Source organism: Arabidopsis lyrata (assembly GCF_000004255.2).
Source record: "Arabidopsis lyrata subsp. lyrata unplaced genomic scaffold ARALYscaffold_2, whole genome shotgun sequence".
Classification (NCBI taxonomy): domain Eukaryota; kingdom Viridiplantae; phylum Streptophyta; class Magnoliopsida; order Brassicales; family Brassicaceae; genus Arabidopsis; species Arabidopsis lyrata.
The window spans coordinates 17850008-17872042 of record NW_003302554.1 but is presented as its reverse complement, the minus strand read 5'-3'; the positions used below and the strand labels follow the sequence as shown (position 1 = coordinate 17872042).

The 22035-nt window shown below is 34.5% G+C and overlaps 3 protein-coding genes, 2 long non-coding RNA genes and 1 pseudogene across 5 annotated transcripts; 2 read left to right on the top strand and 4 right to left on the bottom strand.

The window, feature by feature from the left end:
* Positions 1 to 377: 377 nt before the first annotated feature.
* LOC9323771 lies at positions 378 to 1331 on the bottom strand. Its single transcript, XM_021035516.1, has one exon. It carries the CDS (start codon positions 838 to 840, stop codon positions 607 to 609), a length of 234 nt encoding a protein of 77 aa, XP_020891175.1. The 5' UTR covers positions 841 to 1331; the 3' UTR covers positions 378 to 606.
* Positions 1332 to 7194: 5863 nt separating this feature from the next.
* LOC9325229 (membrane-anchored ubiquitin-fold protein 5) lies at positions 7195 to 8404 on the bottom strand. The gene is made up of 3 exons (XM_021035358.1): positions 7865 to 8404; positions 7613 to 7786; positions 7195 to 7511 (listed from the first exon to the last, which is right to left on the bottom strand). Exons 1-3 carry the CDS (start codon positions 7992 to 7994, stop codon positions 7456 to 7458), a joined length of 360 nt encoding a protein of 119 aa, XP_020891017.1. The 5' UTR covers positions 7995 to 8404; the 3' UTR covers positions 7195 to 7455.
* A 112-nt stretch (positions 8405 to 8516) lies between these two features.
* On the top strand, positions 8517 to 11268 carry LOC9323770 (RHOMBOID-like protein 8). The gene is made up of 6 exons (XM_002889119.2): positions 8517 to 9352; positions 9807 to 9970; positions 10076 to 10239; positions 10330 to 10598; positions 10692 to 10818; positions 10917 to 11268. Exons 1-6 carry the CDS (start codon positions 9042 to 9044, stop codon positions 11037 to 11039), a joined length of 1158 nt encoding a protein of 385 aa, XP_002889165.2. The 5' UTR covers positions 8517 to 9041; the 3' UTR covers positions 11040 to 11268.
* Positions 11269 to 11314: 46 nt separating this feature from the next.
* LOC110230974 lies at positions 11315 to 13218 on the bottom strand (annotated as a pseudogene).
* Positions 13219 to 15469: 2251 nt separating this feature from the next.
* LOC9325228 lies at positions 15470 to 16312 on the bottom strand. Its single transcript, XR_002334067.1, has 3 exons — positions 16222 to 16312; positions 16075 to 16148; positions 15470 to 15802 (listed from the first exon to the last, which is right to left on the bottom strand). It is a non-coding gene; the product is annotated as an uncharacterized LOC9325228 (long non-coding RNA).
* Positions 16313 to 16480: 168 nt separating this feature from the next.
* LOC110230975 lies at positions 16481 to 18306 on the top strand. Its single transcript, XR_002334068.1, has 4 exons — positions 16481 to 16874; positions 17506 to 17571; positions 17649 to 17831; positions 17935 to 18306. It is a non-coding gene; the product is annotated as an uncharacterized LOC110230975 (long non-coding RNA).
* The last annotated feature ends 3729 nt before the right edge of the window (positions 18307 to 22035 follow it).

Genomic DNA, 22035 nt, shown 5'->3' with positions numbered 1-22035 from the left:
TCCTCTTCTTTTTTTTTTTTTTCTTTCACTTTTGACCTTTTGTTTTTTACTTTCTTTCTTTTTGCTCCTAAACTCTTTGTCTTTTTCGTTAATGGTCTTTTAACTCTTTAAATTACTAAATCACCCTTTTAACTATTTAAATTGCTAAATTACCCCCTATATGATATATTTTTGTATGTGAGTTGAAGTAAAAAGAAAGAAAGAAGAAAGTTAGTACCGTTAGTGATAAATTATTAAACTAAAACTATGTCTAAACTCAAAAGTGTCAAATGGCTAACCAATTAAAAACTAAATCGAGATATGTTTCCTTCATATGTTTGTATTTTGGTATATATGTGTGTGTAATATGGTTTGGCATAAAAACTTATCAAACTAGCTGTGGTATTTAGGGAATTTATATATACATCCACTCTACATACATATATAGATTTCTCAAATATTTTGAAGTTCATATTCTACAACGGTTACCCACTATTTATAAAATCATCCAATAAAGAAAAAGAGAAGACACTAGAAAAAGCCATAAAAAAGACCAATGAAAAAAAAAACAAAATAAAGAAAGAAAGAAAAAAAGCAAAGAAGAGAATAGTTTTTGTTTCTTCTTTATCACTCAATCGCCATGGGATCCGAAACTTTAGCAGAGCTTTTCTTCATTCCCGGCTTTCCAACAAACCACCGTCCGAATCTTCTACTACCACCAGATTTCACCGGCGCCTCCTTGAAACTTCCTCCGCCATTCTTTTCATCTCCCTCGCCGGTAACCGTCGGTTTGGCCGGTTTCTTCATACTCTCTCCGTGAAACTTCCTCACCGTGTAAACTTCTGCGATAGCTAGCGACATCTTTTACCAATTTAGGAAATAAGACAAAATTATGTTTTGAGAAACAAAAGTTGCTGTTAGGTAATAAAAACTTATATTGGGAAAGAAAGATGAGTGTTGTTGCATTTTTGGGGGAGAGGTTTGGGGACTTATTTATAGATAAATTTCGTGGGTTCCATTTTACTGAATTTAGTGGCTTTGTTTGCCACCTCATATACGTATGCATCTCTTTTTCATAAATATAAATATATGTTGTTATATATTTGTTAAATGTGTATTTTTCAAAACAATAAACGTTAATTTTGTTTAGGAAAAACAATCGAAGATATGAGAAATATAGGTTAATGTTAAGTAAAAAAAAATGTAAGAAAAATATTTGATTGTGTAAGTGTAAGAAGTAAGAACAAAAGAAGAATCGAACTCCAACGAATTTACTTACAAGACAAAATTTTGACATTCGTTCATGGATATGACGTGAATTTAATTACCATCTACTTTATCGGTTACTAATTAGAAATTGAAATTCTCAGTATCCTTCAAATTATTCAAAAGTGAAAACAAAATATTCACATACTAAACGACAGAAAAGTTAATGATGACAGATTAAAATTTTCATTATACTTCGGTCTTGTTTTACTGTATCTTATGCTCAAATGCTGTCGTTGTTATCCATGTTCAAAAAATCGCTAGGCGCTAGTCGGGCGGCCGGGCACCGCTTAGCGCGCTAGACGGAAAATCGGAGATTAATCGAAGATTAATTGGGGATTAGTTTTTTATCATTATATAGTGTTATTTTTATAATAATTTTATAGTGTTATGAATTTATTATACAAATAGGCAATTGATAACATGTTTGCAAAATTTATAAAACAAAAACCATGAAAAAAGTTTAAAACATCTATCATCAATTTTGCGAATTTAATTTCACATCAAATTGACATTCATCCTAATTATATATATTCAAAATACATATATGTATCAAATATAATATATGTACATTTGACTAATATCATCTATTATTAATATGAAAACAGTTTGTTAGTTTAAATAACTTATTTGAAACTTAAATATATGGACGATAAAGAACAAAGTATCAGATTTGAACGGTCACTAATAATAACTAAATGACATCCACGTTAAAAAAAAATATATGAACCTAAATATAGTGACCACCAATAAATAGATTTTGGTGGAAAAAAAAATAAAGAACTTAAATATATTCAAATTATTAATTTGACTACTGAATTGATATCACTTGTCAGTTGCCACGTTATGTGAAAGTAGTATCTCTACAAAACTCAAAATCACAAAGTCCCACATCGGTAATAGTAGGAAGGAAGCATGGAATCGACTTCTTATAAATGACCCTACTAATTGTTTCAATTTGTTATAGTATAGCTCGTGTGGGCTTATGTAGGCCCAATCAATTTTTGAGTTTTGGTCAAAATTCAGTATAAAATTTTATAATAAATCGGTGACTTTTAACCGATTTTCAACGTTTAATTATTAAACGGCCGCAAAATCGGTTTACCGATTAAATAGTCCGATTTGATTAAAATCGCGGCGGTTGACTGCCGATCACCGACTAGGCGGCCGCCTAGGCGGCTAGGCGGCCGATTTTTTGAACAGTAGTTGTTATGACTTCTCTAATATTTTTCTTTTTTTAATGGACCCATCGGTATTTCCTTTTGACTAAAAATCAATCCAAAATTATCTACTAAAAAGATGACTATAGTTTGCAAATATGTTTGCCCAAAAAAAAAAAAAGTTTGCAAATATATTTTCTTAATCCATGATAAACTCGAAGGGATGATCAAAATTGTGAAAAGGGCACAACAATCAGCAATCGACGTAAAGTTGATCGAAGTCAGGTAGAAATTGTATCGTTCACCCATAATTAAAATTTTGAGTACATTTTCCATATAGGTTTTGTAAATAAGTATTAAATGTATCAAGGATCGTTCTGAATTTAGTTGCATACGTCAAAAAAAAAAAAAATTTGTAACTTAGATACGATATAAATTATACATGGTTTATGGTGATGAAAAACATAGTCTGAATCCTTGTTTGAAAATTGCTAGGCGCTAGTCGGGCGCTAGTCGGGCGCTCGGCATGGGCCTAGCGATTAATCGGAAAATCTGATTAAAATCGGGGATTAATATTTTAATATTTTAGAAACATATTAATCTAATATTGTTTTCAAAATTGTAGTAAACATATTAAAATATATTTTTGAGACAAAATTTTATGATTTTTATTAAAAATTATGATTTTTATTAAAATTTGAACATAAGTTATTGTAAAACATCACAAACTCCCAATTCAAATGATTGAATAACAAAAACAAAAAGTTTTTTTATACTTGTAATCTAAAAATAATCGGAATATATAAGATTAGGCGGAGAGTAATCGGATTACGCGGAAAGTAATCGGATTAGGCGCAGACTAATCAGGTAACTGATTTTTTTAGGAGATTAGTCATTAATCGAGGCGGATATGGTGGCCTAGTGATTAAGCGGAGAGTAATCGGATTAGGCGGAGATTTTTAGAACAGGGTCTGAATTGGCAAAATGATGACTCGAACCACACAACTATTATATTTGGTCAGGACAGAGTAGAAAATCACTAGCTAGTTAATTTATAACTTAAATCTATATTTGAATTGGATATGGATATCTGCTGTCATGAAATACTATTTTTGTTGATCAAACAAATTACTTTAATCCTGACTTTGCTATATTAAAAAATAATTAGCAACTACACTTTGCCTTGAGATTTTGAAAGCGCATACACATTTGATTTTAGATTTTGGTTCAATAATATAAAAATACAAATTTGTTTTTATAATTTAACAAACGCTATGGATTCATAACGGGAACTAAAAAAATAATTGATCGTAGTAAAGTATGATGGCTATTACAAAGAATGAAAACAATTAATAAACAAAAAGTCTCAAGATTCGAGTGATAATCCAAGAATGTATTGGAGATGGCCTAAGAGGGATCTGACTCGGCCGCCAATTTAGATTCCAAATGATAATCGAATCGACCACAATATCCATAAACGTGTCCAAATTAAGAAGCCAAGAACATATAGTTTTAATTTAAGTGTATACCTAAACTATATGCCAAATCTTTATTCTATTTTATTCCTATCATATATCCGATTGCTGGTAGTGGACTTCACACTCATCTAATATAGACTATAGTATAACCATTTTAATGAGCATTTCTCACTTTTTCGTTTGCTTTATATTTTTTATTTGTCTGAGCCCTGTTTGTGTTTTTCGTCACGTTTCTTATAATGTGGTTTCATTTCTGGATAATTCAGACAATTTTGTTGTCGCACAATCTAATTATTTGAGCGGTAACATCAGATATTGTTCGATATATTCTTTATTCGTTTGAAAATGTCAATGATCCGATACTAACTCCAGTTATGTCTTTCGGCAAAAGAGCAATATACAACAGTATTCGATCGACATTTTCAGTTGTATTCACCACGTGTGTCAACTTCGAAGTGTCAATTATGATCAAGTCGAAAGTCTCGACGAACAAACAAAATTCATAATCATTTTGACGCTGAAAATAAAACACAAAACACTTCCACATAATTTTGTTGGTGTCAAAAATTCCACATCGAAAATACGATGAAATTTTGTGAAAAAATCATGTGGAACAAAAAATGTTGTTATCGATAAGAACACAATAAGCAAATATTTCTGTAGATGTAGGAAAATACATTGTTAAAGGAAACTGAAATTAAAAACTAAAATTTTCAAACAAAAACTGAAATCAACATGAAAATAATAAACAACATTCTTTGTGACACAAAAATTATAATTATAAAGCTTTTTGAATCACTTTTGCATCTTTGAAAATCGATTGCAAATTCTAACTTAGTTTATATTAACATAGAAGGTACTCTCCAGCTTCCTTAAATGTATATACAAACATAAGTTAAAGAGTGAGGGAATATTTGCCTATAAAGTTAAGTGTGGAATAACACGAGGAGGCTGCCTGGCTGCGCCAAGATCTATAAATAACAATTACAACGTTTTATTCTATTAGAAGAGAATCGTTTTTTAAGTCAAAAATAATCGTCCAAGTAAATCAGGCAACAACACACTAAGCAACTTGCATTTATATCATAACATTAAAGGGACAAAAAAGTAGTTTAGTAGTTTGTATCGTTATCGTTATTGCATCAACAGTTGAATTCTAATATGCATAGTACATGTATTGGTGTATATGCTTAAATTAAAAATATCTAACATGGGGTCACTTCTAATCATAGTGCTAAATTGCTAATCTACTTTAGTTATATAAGATCTTGAGTTGAATAGTACTAATCCTCAGTGTTCTTGTGTTAATAATAGTCATCTAACTAGTTTTGGTTATGTCATCATTTACGTCAGAAGTTTAAGTTAGCTAGACAAACAATATTATGCGATATGAAATTTAACGACAGAAAACAAATGTTTATTAGTAGGGACTACGCACTGTTTCTTCAGATCAACTTTTAATTTTGATATAGTTTTGCAGAACAACTTTAATAACAAACATGGCCCAGATGTAGATAATGAATGTAAAACACAAGATTCATATACGTTAATTAAAAACCACTTGGTATTAGAAAATGGGAAACATCATTGCCTTATGGATTGTGGGCAGGGTGGTTATTTATTTAATTTAAGCTTTTAGTTCTGTCAAATGGATGTTTAATTAATTACATTTCTTTTAATTTGTTTATTAGTTTCCAAATCCCACCTTCGAATGGGGTATAGCCAGTTTAATTAATGCAATTATTCGTGAACTAGACTAGTTTAGTATATTTTGCCCAAAAAAAAAAAAAAAGACTAGTTTAGTATACAAAGTGAGTGATTATATTATACTAGACCTTTGATTTTAGGGTATATAATGTGGGTGTTTAAACACGTAAGGCAACTACGAGAAAATAAAAAAAAAGGGAAAATTAACTATAGGAGATTATAGGAGCAATAGAATTATAGAAGAGAATCCTTATCTCATCGTTCGTACGTACGTATACCCCATTCGCAAAGTGGTCGGATTTTAAATAAGCTTTTATCATATTTTTTGGACGAAAATTGAATATCGCCATCATACAACAGTATGGACATGGCTAATGAGATAAAAAAAACAGAAATATCTACCAAGTGGGTTAACAAGTTTGTTAAGACGTTTTTTTTACTGTTTTCTTAAAAATATTTTAAAAATTTGCATTAGAAAACCGTAACAAAAAATAATAAAGAAAATTTGCACCTCTTTTTTCAGCAGCATAACGTTTGCTTCTTTAATAGTTAAAAAGGTAATATTTTATTTTATTTTAAATAACAACATTTTGTTTTTTGGAGTAAAATACAGTACAATTAAGTTTAATAAAACTCCTTCCGTGAGTTAAGAAAGTGGGCTAATGCAGAGCCGTGGGCTTGTTAAGTTAAAAGGCCCATTAGAATCAATCCGATCTATTTTCTTATTCGACACAATTGCCGACCACTAGAGAGAAATTGAGGAACAAGAAGATGAAGAAGAAGAAGAAGAAGAAGATGATAGTCTTGAGTAGCAGATCTGAAGCTGAAAAGGTTAGTATGCCATATCTCCCATATCATTTTTGTTTTCTATATGATGAAGGAATGTCTACTACGGCTTAAAGCATAATGCATATGACGTTGTGAGAGCACGCAATTGCCATTGCCAATTCTTGATTACACCATGTTGATTTACTGAGTTGTGGTTACTAGTTTTAACTAGGCTGGAAAAACAGAGAAGTAGGCACTTGAAGGACAAAAGCAAAAAAAAAAAAAGGGGTGATTTTCAGAACTAGTCATCCATAATAATCTTAGTGTACTATATAGGTCGATTGAAAGCAACTCATGTTATGTCACATTGTAATGTCATACCATCATTTTCCTCACCCATTAACTGAAAGTGGACCTACTGTCCATCTCAAGGCCATAAAATGGTGTCCCTTTCTAATCAAAACTTACCCTACAACCTTCCACAATGCATGTGCTGATTTAGTAGATGTGTATAGTCAGAGCAAGCTTCCAGATAAATATGCTTAAAGAAAAACACATACGCACTAGTAGTAATTTAATCATCAGTTTCTGAAACCCTTGAAGCAAACATGGTGATGATGAAGCATAGAGCCATAAACAATCTTATTGAGGAAATGCTCAAGCTTGTGTGAAGATTAGTGATCACAACAGATAAAAGTTGGAGTAGTTGTTACTCCGTGGATGGATATACATCTCTAGGAATGTTGCAGGTGCCCCAAAATACTTATATAGTGCTCTAAATTGGTAGTTATCTCCTTGTACTACTATGTGGAAACTCATATTCCCAATATCAAAGATTATGATAACATGTCCTTTCATTACCAAGTAACTCCTGTTTAATTGCTTTTCACTCCTATGAACAAATTTATACAATAACTCAATCTTCAACAACACAGTAATTTTTCTCAAGCCATTTTTGATAAACAATGAAGAAGAAAAAGAAAAGAAAAAACCAAATTCATTCTGGTAATGAAGATCCATGTTGAAGACTTGAAGCTATGTAAAGTTTTTTCCAATGGAATAAATTATGTAAAAGGATCAAAAATCTCTAAGTGGAGCTACAAAATGCAGCATACACAGTGACTCTTCATTGGAGGATCATTCTGCAGTTTCTCTAAACAAACAAACAAAACACACAAAACAAAAACTTTAAGATATACAAAAAATACACAAAAAAAACACTCAAGAATTGAAGAGAAAATGTTTTAAAATTACCTTTTTTCTTCTCAAAGAGAGGAGGACGAAGAACAACATGCATTGTAGTTACAATTCCAGGAAGTTCACAAATAGGTAATGACCTTGCTTCAGAAAGTGTTGTGTTGTTCTCCAGTATCTTCCCACCATTGATGAGCTTAACCTCATTTATCAACTTTGGTGCGTTTTCTTTGTCTGCCCACAACAAGATTTTCAACTTCACCTTTAAACAAATTGCAAAACTTTTGAGAAGAAACATAGGAAAGGATTTACCTTTAGGCCATTGTGCAATGATTTTCTCTTTAAGAGATGCAACAGTCATGAGTTGACTATATTTGCTTGGACCAATGTCAGTGCCATCTGCGAGTCTGAACTTCAATTCTATCCAATCTTCATCTCCCATATCTTTAAATTATTTCCACAAGAATAGCTCAAAAAGTCTCTAGAAAATCTTCTAATAAATTCAAGGAAAGATGTATCGTGTTTTGAGAAGATTTAAAAATCGAAAAAAAAAAAAGATTCGAAGAAGAAGAAGAGAGATCCGTTGTCTTTGAGCAGAGCAATGTTAGAAAATAACAATTGGCTCTCTTTCTCAGCTTATGTATGATAACTACCATAAATCTCAAAGTTACAATCCTCTATATTTACATTTATGCCCCTAAACAATCTGAATTTACCTTTTTGGTTGACTATAAGATAAATTAGCATCGTATATTAACATTATTTAACGAATAATTTGGATATGATTATGAACTTATTTTTCAGGGTTGATGTCAAGACAAATATTGACCACTTCTTAATCCATTTAGCATTATAAATCGAAACGACCATAGAGATACGATGATATTATATAGCATTTGTTTAACCAGAAAAATACTAAAAGAGTATTATTATTAACATTAGCTTTGTGGATCACTTGTCATATTAGACACGAACCAAACTAACCGTCGCCAAATATATAAGAGTAGAAATTAAGTTAATACACGAATCATTCGTTGCGTGCATTCCACAAACACTATACATTCTTTGCTTGAAAATATTAATTATTGGCTTAAAGTTAATGATACTAATATTTATATGTTCTGAATCTTACCAAGAAAAGCAGCCAAGACGAGGCAGTTCACTGAATCTTTTTAAATAAAGATAAATTACAGAATCAAATGCGTTGATAAAGCAATCCAGCTATTTCTTGTTTAATTCGATTTGAGTTTAATTCCCGACAATCAAAGAGAAAATAATTGTGAGAAAATCAAAGAGAAAATAATTGTGAGAAGAAAAAAAAAGTAATGACGTGTATAGCAATAGGTACACGCGCTCTAAATCAATTCCGAACCGGATCTTAAAATGGTTATCGTTCGGTTTGCTCTCCAATTACATTTTCCCGCCACTTTCTACAAAGTATAAAACAACCCATTCGTCATCAATCCCTAATTTCTCGCTCACTTCAACAATGGAGGTTCCTACAGAGCCAAAGACGACGCAGATCGATGAAATCTCTCACAATCTCTCGTTTTCCACTTCCAACGCCGGCGATTCTAGCTGGGACAAAATCTCCTTCTTCCGTCACCGTTCACGGCAAATCAAACGAGACACTTGGCTTGTCTCCGTCTTCGTTCTTCTTCAGATCGTCCTCTTCGCTGTAACTATGGGCGTCAACGATTGCTCCAGAAACTCTCACGGTCACTGCGCCGCCAAACTCCTTGGCCGATTCTCTTTCCAGCCTCTCTCCGAGAATCCTATGCTCGGTCCCTCCGCCTCAACGTAAGTAGCTCTCTCCGGCGGATTTTGCTTTTGGTCTCTGCTAGTACCTGTTTGTGGAATCGATCTCTAATTGAATTTGTTTGATCCTTTAGAGATGAATTTTGGATGCTTCGTTGTGCTCATCTTTAGTATCAGTAACGATAGCTGAATGGAGTTTGTTGATTTGGATGATACTAATTTTCACAATCGATGAGTTTCAGCTGATTCATAGTTTCTCGATCTTTGATTACAGTGGCAAGTTCTTGTTTCCAACTCTGTGTTGTTCTAGAGTGTGTTTATTTGTGTGGATCTTGGTGCTACATTCTGTAGATGAAGCTATCAAATTCGAGTTAGATGAAGTGCTGGTTCTTATGAGAGCTCTAAGTTTCCGAAAATCGAGGGAAACAGGCCGAATTTGAGTTACCAGATGATTGATTTTAAGCTGTGGACTTCTTATTTTCTTGTGAGTTTGCAGGTTAGAGCATATGGGAGGTCTTTCTTGGAATACTCTGACAGAGAATCATGAGATTTGGCGTATTTTGACATCTCCGTGGCTGCACAGTGGATTGTTTCATCTATTCATAAATCTTGGGAGTTTGATTTTCGTAGGGATATACATGGAGCAACAATTTGGACCATGTAAATGAGACTGCTTGACTTTTGGTTACTTCACCTAATCTGTTTTGGATGGAATCTATTACCTTTATAATCCAGCTTTCTTTTGCTTTTGCTTTGGTCTTGTAGTGAGGATTGCAGTCATATACCTACTCTCTGGCATTATGGGTAGTCTGTTTGCTGTGTTGTTTGTTCGAAACATCTCATCAATCTCTTCTGGTGCTGCTTTCTTTGGGTTGATTGGAGCCATGCTTTCTGCACTTGCAAAGAACTGGAATCTATATACCGGCAAGGTCAAGGATTTCTTTTGTTCGATTTTGTCCTTCATTATCTTCTTTTCATTCCTTTTGCTGATTGTGTTTGTTTTTTGTTTACTGCTACAGATTTCAGCCTTGGTGATAATATTCACTATCTTCACTGTGAATATCCTGATAGGCTTTCTCCCTTTCATAGACAATTTTGCAAATATTGGTGGTTTCATATCAGGATTCCTCCTTGGATTTGTGCTATTGTTCAAACCACAACTGAGACAGATGCCTCCATCTCATAAGGGAAAATTGTTTGAAGATGATACGAACAGATCCACAAGGCTTAAAGATCAGTTTGATAGACCGGTGTTACGGATTATATGCCTGGTCGTGTTTTGTGGAATGTGAGAATTTCTCTTAAATCTCTTTTTGGTCTAGCTTTTTGTTCTCTCTGCGCTCGCATGACATGTAAAAGCTTATCCATCTCTGTTCATTAGGCTTGCTGGGGTTCTATTAGCAGTGTGCTGGGGCGTCAATCTTAACCGTCATTGCCATTGGTGTCGCTATGTTGACTGTGTTCCAACCAATAGATGGAGCTGCAGTGACATGACTACTTCCTGCGAGGTATATTCATTTAAACCATAACCTTTGTTGTGACCCTGATTCTAGGATTCGAGTCTAAAGTGATACAACATTGTAAAAACTATATGTGAATATGACAGGCAATGGTGAGTGATGCTCAGCTAACACTAACGTGCATGGCCAATGGAAAGTTCCGGATATTTCCTTACACCAATATCTCACAAGCCAGGACACAAGACCTCTGCACACTCGTCTGCACTTAGACATGACCAAGGATTCAACTCCTTTACACATTTACTATACTCACTCCCACACTTAGATAATTGCATATACCAAAACTCTCACCTGAAATCACAAATCTGTCAAGATTTCCACACTTGTAATCCTTTTGTCAATTCTGATAACTCTTGTAGCCTAGCCATGGATAAGGGGTAATGAGACGAATTGTCTTGTTATTGATTCTATGAATCTGAATACTAAAAGTCTACTAAATTTCGGTCCCATATGAGGACTCAGTAGCCACATTAGCTTCTTAAAATACGAGGAAAAAGGATCCATCCAAGAGGAGAACACACTACTAGTGTACTAACATAAACATAAATTAATCGACAACAAGACAAATAACCGATTGTTTTTGTTGCGAAAAAAAAAACAGAAAGAGGAAAGAAACATTAGACGAAATACGCACACACTGGTTTACCATTGTAAGAAGCAAAGCTGATTTCATAATATAGCCTTTCAACGTCTAGCCGGCAGCGACTTGGCAAGACAACAAAAGAGAAAGCAATGTCTTAAGTTAGGGCTTCTCGAGAAAAGAAACTCATTATCAGACAAATCAGTGTTGCGGTGATTACCTTGTGTCAAATTGTTATCTTCTCTAACGTCAATAACTTGAGTGAGAAACGAGGTCCACACTCCTGCCACACACACACAAAAATAAAATAAAAAAAAGTTAGCAGCAATCAACTCAAGAATTTCGTTGATGCAAAGGTATCATTAGTAAGGTCAGCAAAAGCAAAGGACCCTGACCTGCGAGCTAACAAGTCTTGCACTTTTACCGTCAGGGGCTTTCACATAGCAGAACCTGAACACGATCGAAACATACACAAGTTGAGATATATATTTTTATCTTCTAGCCAGGCAAAAGTTTAAGAGAAGAAGCGTGTGAAGCAAATTACGTACCAATCATGACGAAAAAGTATATGATCATTCGGATAGTTAACAAAGGCCACAGTACTCCTCTTTGCAGCTGAGAAAGAAACCTTGGGGAAGAGGGATCGTATGAATCTGAAAAGTAAAAAAGCCACAGTACTCCTCTTTGCAAATCATGTCTTTGCCTCTGCTTCCATTTGAGATTCAACTTCAGCTTTTAGTTTGTTAACCAGTTTCATCTCTGTTTTTTTGTCTCTTTCAGCTTCGTCTCAATTTCTAGCAGACAAAATTGAGATTCTTTATATTTATTTTTGATTATGTCAAAAGATATTTCCAGTTCAGCTTTCTAAAACTTCATCCTGCTCCATTTTATCACAAGCAATAGCTTCGAGCTCCAATCTCAATGTGCTCTCCACTTCTCTGTTACATTTTACTTCCCTTTTGAGCTCATCTTTCTCTGCTTCCAACTTCTCTAACTTCACTTCAAGTTGCTTAATTCGGCAAGTCAATACTTCTACTTCAGCAGCCAACGAGTTTTTGATCTGAATACCAGCCTCTTCTCTGTTACATTTAACTTCACTTTCGAGCTCCTCTTTCACTGCTTATACTTTCTCCAACTTCTCTTCAAGTTGCTTAATTGGGTAAGTCAATACTTCTATTTCAGCAGCCAACGAGTTTTCCACGTGAACAAAAACCTCTTCTCTGTTACATTTAACTTCATTTTCTACCTCACTTTTCTCCTCTTCTAACTTCTCCAACTTTTCTTCAAGTTCCTTAGTTAGAGACGTTGATACTTCTGTTTCAGCAGCCAACAACAGCCTCTCCTGTTACAGATTCAGGTCCACTCTTACCGCTCCCATCTAGGGTCTCGGGAAATGCTACAAGACGTTCCATCTCAAGAAAATCATCCATGAGTCAATTTCAATGGAAGAAGAAGTTCCATGAAGGCTTCTTATTTCAACCAATGCGGATGATGACCATGATTTAGAGCAGCTCATCTCCATTTTTTCCCCTCCATCGGAATGACTATCTGTAGATCGATGATCATTAAATGAAGCTCATGATTTAGCCAACATCCGAAGCTTCCTGCATTCAGCCTCGAGTTTCGCCAATTTCTTTATGCTATCTAAACTGCTGCTTGTTGGCGGTATCAGCTGCTTGGGTGCTCAAATCCCTCTCACTCGTTCTGATCTCTAGCTCTTCGCATCGTGCAAGAAGCTCATGTCTCAGCATCACTGAAGATACAATGCTTGCTGGCAGAAGGCGGGAGACCTTCAATGAAGTTGAGGCTTATAGACTCCCAAACACCTTGAGGAACAGGTAACGGCTGCAGCAAGCCAGGTTTTGCGGCCAACTCGTACTTGTTCTGTTGACAAATAACACAATTTCTCCAGTGACAACATGTGTCGGTGTGTTGTGATGGTTGGTCTCCAGTGACAACATTGAGTTGTTAGAGAGAATATCAGAATAAAGCATATAGAAGGTCTTGAAGATTAAGATTTCACAAAACCTTCTCTGACTTTGGTTGACTATTTTCTTACTATAGTGGAGATGTTCTTTTGACGTATTTAAGAGTGACGATCAATCAGTGAGAACTTACTTGAAGCAGCCAAAGCCAAAAATCAAGTCTTAAATTATATATATACTATGCCTTTTTCCAGAGGCTTTGATGAAATAAAAAATCCCATAGTTTTCTTCCAATGTAAAGCTAGAAGACTCAAATGTATGATTATAAGCCAAAAATCCTAAAATTCAGACTTGATTATCTGTCAGGATCCGGACATGGATGGATAGAAAGTCTTCTCAAAGAATCAAGTCTCATTGCGGTTCCATTCTGAACATAGTTTCAACTGGAAAAGAAAAAAAACAACTGGAAAAGAAATCATTAGGAAAGCTCTGCAAAAACATGGATTCATGAACAGAACATACAGCCACACATATAGATCAGTAAATCTCTGAGCAACCCTCCATATATAAATAGAATACCACAGTATGCTATGTATTATAAGGACTTGATACAAGAAAAATGCAAACAAAATAGGCAGAATATGATTCAGGTTATAATCCAAAGAGCCATACATAAGACTGAAACCAACAAGCAAAAATTCAACCCAGAGAAGATAATGCTTCCAAAAGTTAGCAATTTAGCTTTGACACTAGCTTAAATACAAGAGAGTGACTTTATTCATCTACTTCATCGGCCGAGTGCTATATGCATAACTCAACCTCAAACAGGAAAATTATCAGAAAGGATTGAACCTTGTCACACTATATGAAATCTAATCGGCCATATTCTAGTTTGAACCATTTTTTAGACAAACTAAACCCAAGGCAGAAGTTAATATTACCTTGAACAGAGTAATTACTAATTCCTACGGTCGGCTGGATCTCTTTCACCATCGCTATCGACCGGATCAACAAAAGCTCCATCATCAGACTTCAAAGCCTCAGCAATGGTACCATCTACTGCCTGTGTAACAGCTTGACGTCCGGTCTCCCAGCGCACTGTTGACTCTGTGAATGCGATCTGGATATCCACATTTCCTCCTAGCCCCAGCAAAGTAAGACTCCCAGTGTTGAAGTTTCTCGGGTACGACCTTGAAAAGAAAGGAAAATCAGAAAGTTAATAGCCAATAACAAAGAAAGCTAAGCACTAAGAGAAAGTTGCTTACTATTCTCATAAAATTGGGATAGTGGTTATCATGTTGAAGTAGATGAATGAGAAAGTGATTAAGACCATGCTGGGAGATACTTGTGCATTCTCGGAGTACTAGAATGGCAAGTGGTACTTGAGCATCTACATTGCTGTTAATTGAAAACATAAACAAAAATCAGAAAAATAATTGAAAGTAATAGAGACTATGGAAGTAGAAGAAATGCTCACGATAGGAAAGAGCCTATGAAACCAATAGATCCACTTAGATCGAGAGTGGTAAGACGTGTAAAGTTCTACAAAATCAGAAAATATGAATAAGATTTTGTATCTAAAAGTTACTATGAAAATCAAGCATATTACCTGGAGAATGAGGGCCAAGTCAGAATCTGCGATTTTGATGCCACCAAGAGTTAGAGACTCTATTTGCCCACAATTATTAACAAACTCCAATAGAGTAGAGTGCTTAGCAATTCTTCTCTTCCCTGTTACTCGTTCATCAATGTAGACAAACCTCTTCATCGATCTGCAGTGTTCAGCCATCAACTGCAACATCTTCTCGGCTGGAAATGCGCTGGATAAAAAAAAGAAACATAAATCATCTACCATTTATAAATTGTAGATGATTTAGAAAGAAAAGAAAGAAGAGAAGTATGACCAGTGCAAATCGTGAATTAACAAAAACTGGGCGCAAATGGTCAGCTCTTCGGAGAGTTACATGAAGGAGTCGCAGTTTTGTGATCCAAAAGAGAAAGAAACATATCAGAATAAAAATAAAAGAAAGTAAAAAGGATGAAAACATGTTAGATAGAAACATACCCAATAGAAGCTAGTAACCGTAGAGATCTACGGGATATGGTAGTTCGTAGTGGCTTTCGGGTGGCCACTACGAACTACCATATCCCGTAGATCTCTACGGTTACTAGCTTCTATCGAGTATGTTTCTATCTAACATGTTTTCATCCTTCTTACTTTCTTTTATTTTTATTCTGATATGTCTATTTTTATTCCCTCATGTAATCAGTTGCTGAGTGACATTCCTGTCTCTGATTCTGCTGAAGAAAACCTGAAAAGGTTGGACATCAGCAGGAGGGACATCAGCAGGAGGGACATCAGCAGCAGCCTCCTCCTCGAGACCAGTAAAACAAACTCGTTGTATATTGACAAACCCTCCTCTATCAATTCTTATTCGGACGCGTCTTCCTGGATGCACACGCACACCTGTGGATAGAAGAAACAACAGAGAGATTAATTAACCTCTAACCCTAGTTAAGCCTAAAGAGGCTAAAGCCCAAAGGCTTAAAACCCGTATAAGCCTAATTAAGCTAATAAAACCCACCAAAATTAATACTAAAGTTTATACAAAACACTAATCATCAACCCGTAAAAGTATCTATCAGGCCTTAAAACCGCCTAATTAAGCTAAAGCCCACTGATTCTCCGAATTAAGGAAAACCCTAATCAACTAGTATTTAAGAGCAAAAAGCACTTACTCCAAACCACCGGATCCATGTCGGGAGTGCGTCGATCCTTGTCGGGATTGCGTCTTCTGGCCATACTGTTGTCACTGAAATCAAAAACGGGGAAGAGATGAGTAAACATGGAAGAAGAAACAGATGAGATAAAGGAGGCAATGTTACCTTGTTGAGCCTTCCTCGTTGAGGTTTGAGAGAGAGGCGTGAAGAGCAAACGAAGAGAGGAGGCGTCGAAATTAGGGTTTAAGAAATGAGAAAGTGAGTGTGTTTTTAGCTTTTAGGGTTTATTTTTAATACTTCGGTTTAGTTAAAAAACCGATCGGTGATCGACTCATAACCGAATATGAACCCGCTGGAAATAGCCAGAAATGTTCTGGATAAGTGTGAACCGTAGTCTAAAGCTTTAGAGGTTTTAGACCAAAGGAAGATCTCTGGTTTAGGTCCTACCGAAGAGAAGGACCTTTCTTGGAAAAGGAATGCTCGTCTTGAAATGGATCGTGTCTTTATATATGCGAATCATAGTTTGATTAGTGACTACAACATTGTAAAAACTTTAGTGTAGTTCTGATTCATAGTGTCTCAATTGATGATTACACTGACAAGTTCTTGTTTCCAACTCTGTGTTGTTATAGAGTGTGTTTATTTGTGTGGATCTTGGTGTTACATTCTGTTTGATGAAGCAATCAAATTCAAGATATAGATACAAGTGCTGGTTCTTATGAGAGCTTATAAGTTTCAGCAAAATTAAGGGAAACTGAAGTAATGTGAGCTACAAATTGATTAAATGGAGCTGGAGTGACATAACTTCTTCCTTCGAGGTATGTTCATCTAAACCATATCCTTTGTTGTGACCCTGATTCTAGAATTCTTGTCTTTATATATGTCTTAATTGTTGGTTCTTATGTCATTGTTTTTGTTGCTTCGTGGATTGATAAATTCTGCTTTACTATTGATGCGTTGCTTACTTTTGCATGAATTTTGGATTTAGTTTACCAGAATTCCTTGTACAAATCTAGAATTTTGCATTGTCTTTGGATCTAATTGTGAATTTGCTTGTGATTGACATTTTGCGGATCTGGTTAATGCTCACTCTATTGGTTAGAATTAGAGATTTTTTAGCTTATGCATAGATTCCTGAGTCGGAGATTTGGATCCATGGTCCATGGACATTAAAGAGCATTGCTTCTGTTTGATTTTACCAATTTTACTTGCTGGTTACTACTTTGCATGAATCTTACAATTGTGTTATTGTTTTTGTCTTTGTCCAAAAGTAACACTAAATTGTTGGTTTGATGTCGTTGTCTTTTTGTTGTCTGTTTATGTATTGTTTGTCTTTTTATGTTAGAAGAAGTTGCGTTTCTTGAGTCGCTTGGTATGTATGTTTTCTCATTTCTTATTACAACTTTGTTAACTAACAAGTAACTAACGAATTCAGTTTTCTTTGTGTAGGTTCTCGGAACAATATGACATCTTCTCAGTAGTGATCTATTGCTCTTGGAATGGATGGTATGAAAGGTACAAAATCTATATTTTTGTTTTGTTTGCTTGAAACCAACAATAAGTTCTGATTTATGACTGTTTTGCGAATGCAGCGTCATGGTTTCTTGTCATAAAAGAGCTTATCCATCTCTGTTCATTAGACTTGCCAGGGTTCTATCAGCACTTAGCAGCGTGCCGGGGCGTCAATCTTAACCGTCATTTGCAATTGGTGTCGCTATGTTGACTATGTTCCAACCAGAAAATGGAGCTGCAGCGACATGACTACTTCCTGCAAGGTATATTCTTCTAACCATAACATTTGTTGTGACCCTGATTCTAGAATCTGAGTCTTTTAAATAGTGATTACAACATTGTAAAAACTATATGTGAATATGACAGGCAATGGTGAGTGATGCTCAGCTAACACTAACGTGCATGGCCAGTGGAAAGTTCCGGATATTTCCTTACACCAATATCTCACAAGCCAGGACACAAGACCTCTGCACACTCGTCTGCACTTAGACATGACCAAGGATTCAACTCCTTTACACATTTACTATACTCACTCCAACACTTAGATAATTGCATATACCAAAACTCTCACCTGAAATCACAAATCTGTCAAGATTTCCACACTTGTAATCCTTTTGTCAATTCTGATAACTTTTGTAGCCTAGCCATGGATAAGGGGTATTGTCTTGGTTCTTGATTCTGTGAATCTGAATACTAAAAGTCTACTAAGTTTGGTCCCATATGAGCACCCAGTAGCCACATTAGCTTCTTACACAAACTTTACACAATCCACATCATATCTACGCACATATGACACACCAACCAATAAGTAAAATATTTAGCTTCTTTTTTTTTTGTTCTTTCATTTATTTGCTTTAGGAAGAGTGATGATGATGATGATGATGATAAATAGGTGTGGCTTTGTGAGTGTAGTAGAATGCGAAGAAAAGGGCCGGCCTTGACACAGAGATATAGATAGGGTCACTAAAATTGATTACTATTATTTTTTAAGGGAATTTTGAATAAATAGAATTGAGAAATGTTGTCATATCCCTTGTTTGAAAAATCGCTAGGCGCTAGTCAGGCGCTAGGTATGGGCCTAGCGATTAATCGGAAAATTGGATTAAAATCAGGGATTAATCGGGGATTAGTTTTAGGATTATTTTAATACTTTTAAAACATGTTAATCAAATATTGTTTTCAAAATTTCAGTAAACACATAAAATTGTATTTTTGAGATAAATTTTTATGATTTTTATTACAAATTTATGATTTTTATTAAAATTTGAACATAAGTTATTGTAAAACATCACAAACTCCTAATTTAAATGATTGAATAACAAAAATAAAAAGTTTTTTATAATTGCAATATAAAAATAATCGAGATATGTAAAATTAGGCGGGGAGTAATCGGATTAGGCGGGAAGTAATCGGATTAGGCGGAGAGTAATCGGGTAACTGATTTTTTTAGGGGATTAGTCATTAATCGAGGCGATTAAGGTAAGCCTAGCGATTAAGCGGGGAGTAATCGGTCTAGGCGGGGATTTTTAGAACATGGGTCATATCATATTATCAGAAGAAGGCCATACTGTGGACCTAAATCTCATTAAGCTACGCAACTGCCTACGACATCTCTTTTGGTTTCATTACTCTTAATGTGCATTTTACTCATGTTTTTTTTTTTAATTTGTTCTATACTAATATTCCTTTTATGTTGCTACATAATCAAGTCACTCAATTTCTGTCAGATGTTTTCTGTAATTAGCCATTTTAATATGTAATTTCGCATAAGAATTACAATAACTAAGAATTAATCTATATTTCTTCCAGAACTCGATTTAAATTCAATTAAGTGGTCTCTCTGGTGTATAAAAAGCGAAGGACCTACTCTGTTTTTGTAATCAGTTGACTTTATAACTTTATCCGGTTAACAAGGATGTGAATCTAGAATTGGAGCGGATGGTGGTTGGGAAAATTTTGGTTTGGCAGCTTTATATAAAGAGTGTTGTTGTGTTTTGGAAATAACCCACAAACCAACACATGTTTGGATTTTGGAACTCTTCTTCTTCAGATTTTTTAGCATTTGCATACAATGATACAAAGTAAATTTATCAAAATTCTTCCATTGTTGAAACAAATTTCTAAAGTTATTTACTTCCAATATGTATATAAAAAACTTAGTTATGTTCAATGTATAACACAACACTCTCTCCAATCATCCTTTCTTTAGTTCATACTATATCATTAAGATCGAAAATTTGGAATTGGACCACATCAACAAGTTATTAAAAAAACTACAATTTCATGTGCATCAATGATATACACGAAAGTGGAATATTACAACCACAAATCTGTACCATTTAACGTTGAAATGGCATATACCTTTGCATCCTAATTTCGGCTCAACACTTTTAACTTTTAGATTTATAGAAGTATATAAAAAAAAATCAATCAAACTTATCTTAAGTTGAGGTTCTTGACCATCAACTCTTCCATCTATCTCCACCGTCCGATTAGAGGATTAGTGGAGTGCTTATCAGTTATTAAAACTTATCACCTTTTCTTTTCACCCTTTAAAGGTTCTTTTGACCTTATAAACTTGATTACTAGTGTAGAGCCCATAGCTTATGGTTAGGTAAAACGGGTATAATACAAATAAAGTTACAAAACTTTTTACCGTTGTTGTAATTTTGTTTTCTCAATCGAGTTTTAACAAAGTCGTAGGCCACTCTGTAAAAAAACTTCAATCGTACATAATATTATTCTCTTTTCAAAATAATTTATCTTAGAGCTCAAAGTTTAAAGTCTTAAACACTAGCAAGTAGCAATAAATCTATAAATATATTTTAAAGACTAAAACCAAGAAAGCACTAAAAATATAAACATTCTCAAGTGGGAATTAAATGGGAAAAAGGAAGTGAAGAAACTAATAATGTAATATGAAAATAGGAAGATCAATTTCAAAACGGTTGACGGAAAGAGAAGAGGGTATGGACCAAAAGCAGTTGTTTCCTTATCTCAAGCCATTACTCAGAAAACGAAACATTCTCACAAGTCTACTAGTACTATATACTCTTCTCTTTTGCTGGATTGATAGCAGTATTATACACGTACATGTAATATACATTATTACTTTTCATTTGACCAAAAACATGTCGATATTTTGTGATTTACTTTTTTTAATATAAATATTCCTACCAATAATACAATATTCTAGACGTTTCATCAGCAGTTAAAAAAATCTATTTTCGATTTATTGGTTTTTTAGATTCTTTTGCTATATCAATTCATATGTCTGTTTGATTTGTCGACAAACACATACTATTAAAAATGTGACCCAAAAAGAGATGTATAAAGAATAAAATAAACAAGGGTAATTAATGGCGAAGCCAAAATTATTGAGTCGCCCGACGCTTCCATTAGATTTGATGGCCCCCTCTCTCTCACACTTCACCACTCAATTTTTCACACACTAATATATATACACACACAGATCCACAAAGAAACACATGCGTAATTAATATGGAGTCACTAATTGTTGACCAAATAATTTTGGACTCTTGTTTCATTGATTCGAATAGAAACATTTTCTCTTGTCTTATAAGGGATACATATACATTCAAAATTGTTTTTGTCCAAAACTATTTTAGGATTTGGCCCCGTGGTTGTTTTTCCCGATGTAACGTATTTATTTCTGATCATCCCAATCGAAGAACCAAATTTGTATAGTGACGAATATAATGATAATTATTGGTAGTTTAGGAATAGAATAAAAAAAGTTTCGAAATAAAAAATGAATACGCGCCGGCTTGATAACGGGAATAAAGCAACTCTTTTGCAATAAATTAATTTTATCCGATTTACTTAACTAGTTTTAGTTTTATTGATATTCCACTGCGTCATTTATGTTATACTACTAAAGAATTTCTCTGACCAAAAAAAAACAATTTTTTAAATAGTACAACTACTTATTTTCTTGGTATCCGCCGTCGAATGGGTCCGAAATACCACTTTGGAGGTATGAACTTGATTGTTTTTTCATTCCTTGTATACTTTAGTTACAATATTATAATATTTTATATGAACGAATCTAATTGTTATTCAGCAAGAATGCGGTTTTCTCTATTAAGCCAGGCAGTGCCCCGAAGGCTGATGGGATGTCGGCTCTTTTTTTTTCAGCATTACTGGAATATTGTGGGTGCACAAGTTATTGCTGAGGTCCAAAAATTCTTTCTAAATGGAGTGTTGCCTAGAGAGTGGAATTATACTCATTTGTGTCTCATTCCTAAGATCCCGCATCCCTCTTTTATGTCTGATTTGAGACCCATTAGTCTTTGCTCGGTAATGTATAAAGTGGTTTCCAAAATTTTGGTTGGAAGACTGCAGCCTTTTCTTCCAGAAATTGTTTCAGTGTCGCAGTCCGCCTTTGTTTCTGAGAGACTGATCACTGATAACATTATGATTGCTCACGAATTGGTTCATTCCCTG

What these genes read in the sequence shown, in the direction of transcription:
- LOC9323771 (XM_021035516.1), bottom strand. Translation starts at nt 840, where the DNA reads ATGTCGCTAGCTATCGCAGAAGTTTACACGGTGAGGAAGTTTCACGGA.
- LOC9325229 (XM_021035358.1), bottom strand. Translation starts at nt 7,994, where the DNA reads ATGGGAGATGAAGATTGGATAGAATTGAAGTTCAGACTCGCAGATGGC. An exon ending in CATTGCACAATGGCCTAAAG is followed by an intron (nt 7,787 to 7,864) that starts GTAAATCCTTTC and finishes TGTTGTGGGCAG; the next exon opens with ACAAAGAAAACGCACCAAAG. An exon ending in TCTCTTTGAGAAGAAAAAAG is followed by an intron (nt 7,512 to 7,612) that starts GTAATTTTAAAA and finishes TTGTTTGTTTAG; the next exon opens with AGAAACTGCAGAATGATCCT.
- LOC9323770 (XM_002889119.2), top strand. Translation starts at nt 9,042, where the DNA reads ATGGAGGTTCCTACAGAGCCAAAGACGACGCAGATCGATGAAATCTCT. An exon ending in CTCGGTCCCTCCGCCTCAAC is followed by an intron (nt 9,353 to 9,806) that starts GTAAGTAGCTCT and finishes GTGAGTTTGCAG; the next exon opens with GTTAGAGCATATGGGAGGTC. An exon ending in CTGGTCGTGTTTTGTGGAAT is followed by an intron (nt 10,599 to 10,691) that starts GTGAGAATTTCT and finishes TCTGTTCATTAG; the next exon opens with GCTTGCTGGGGTTCTATTAG.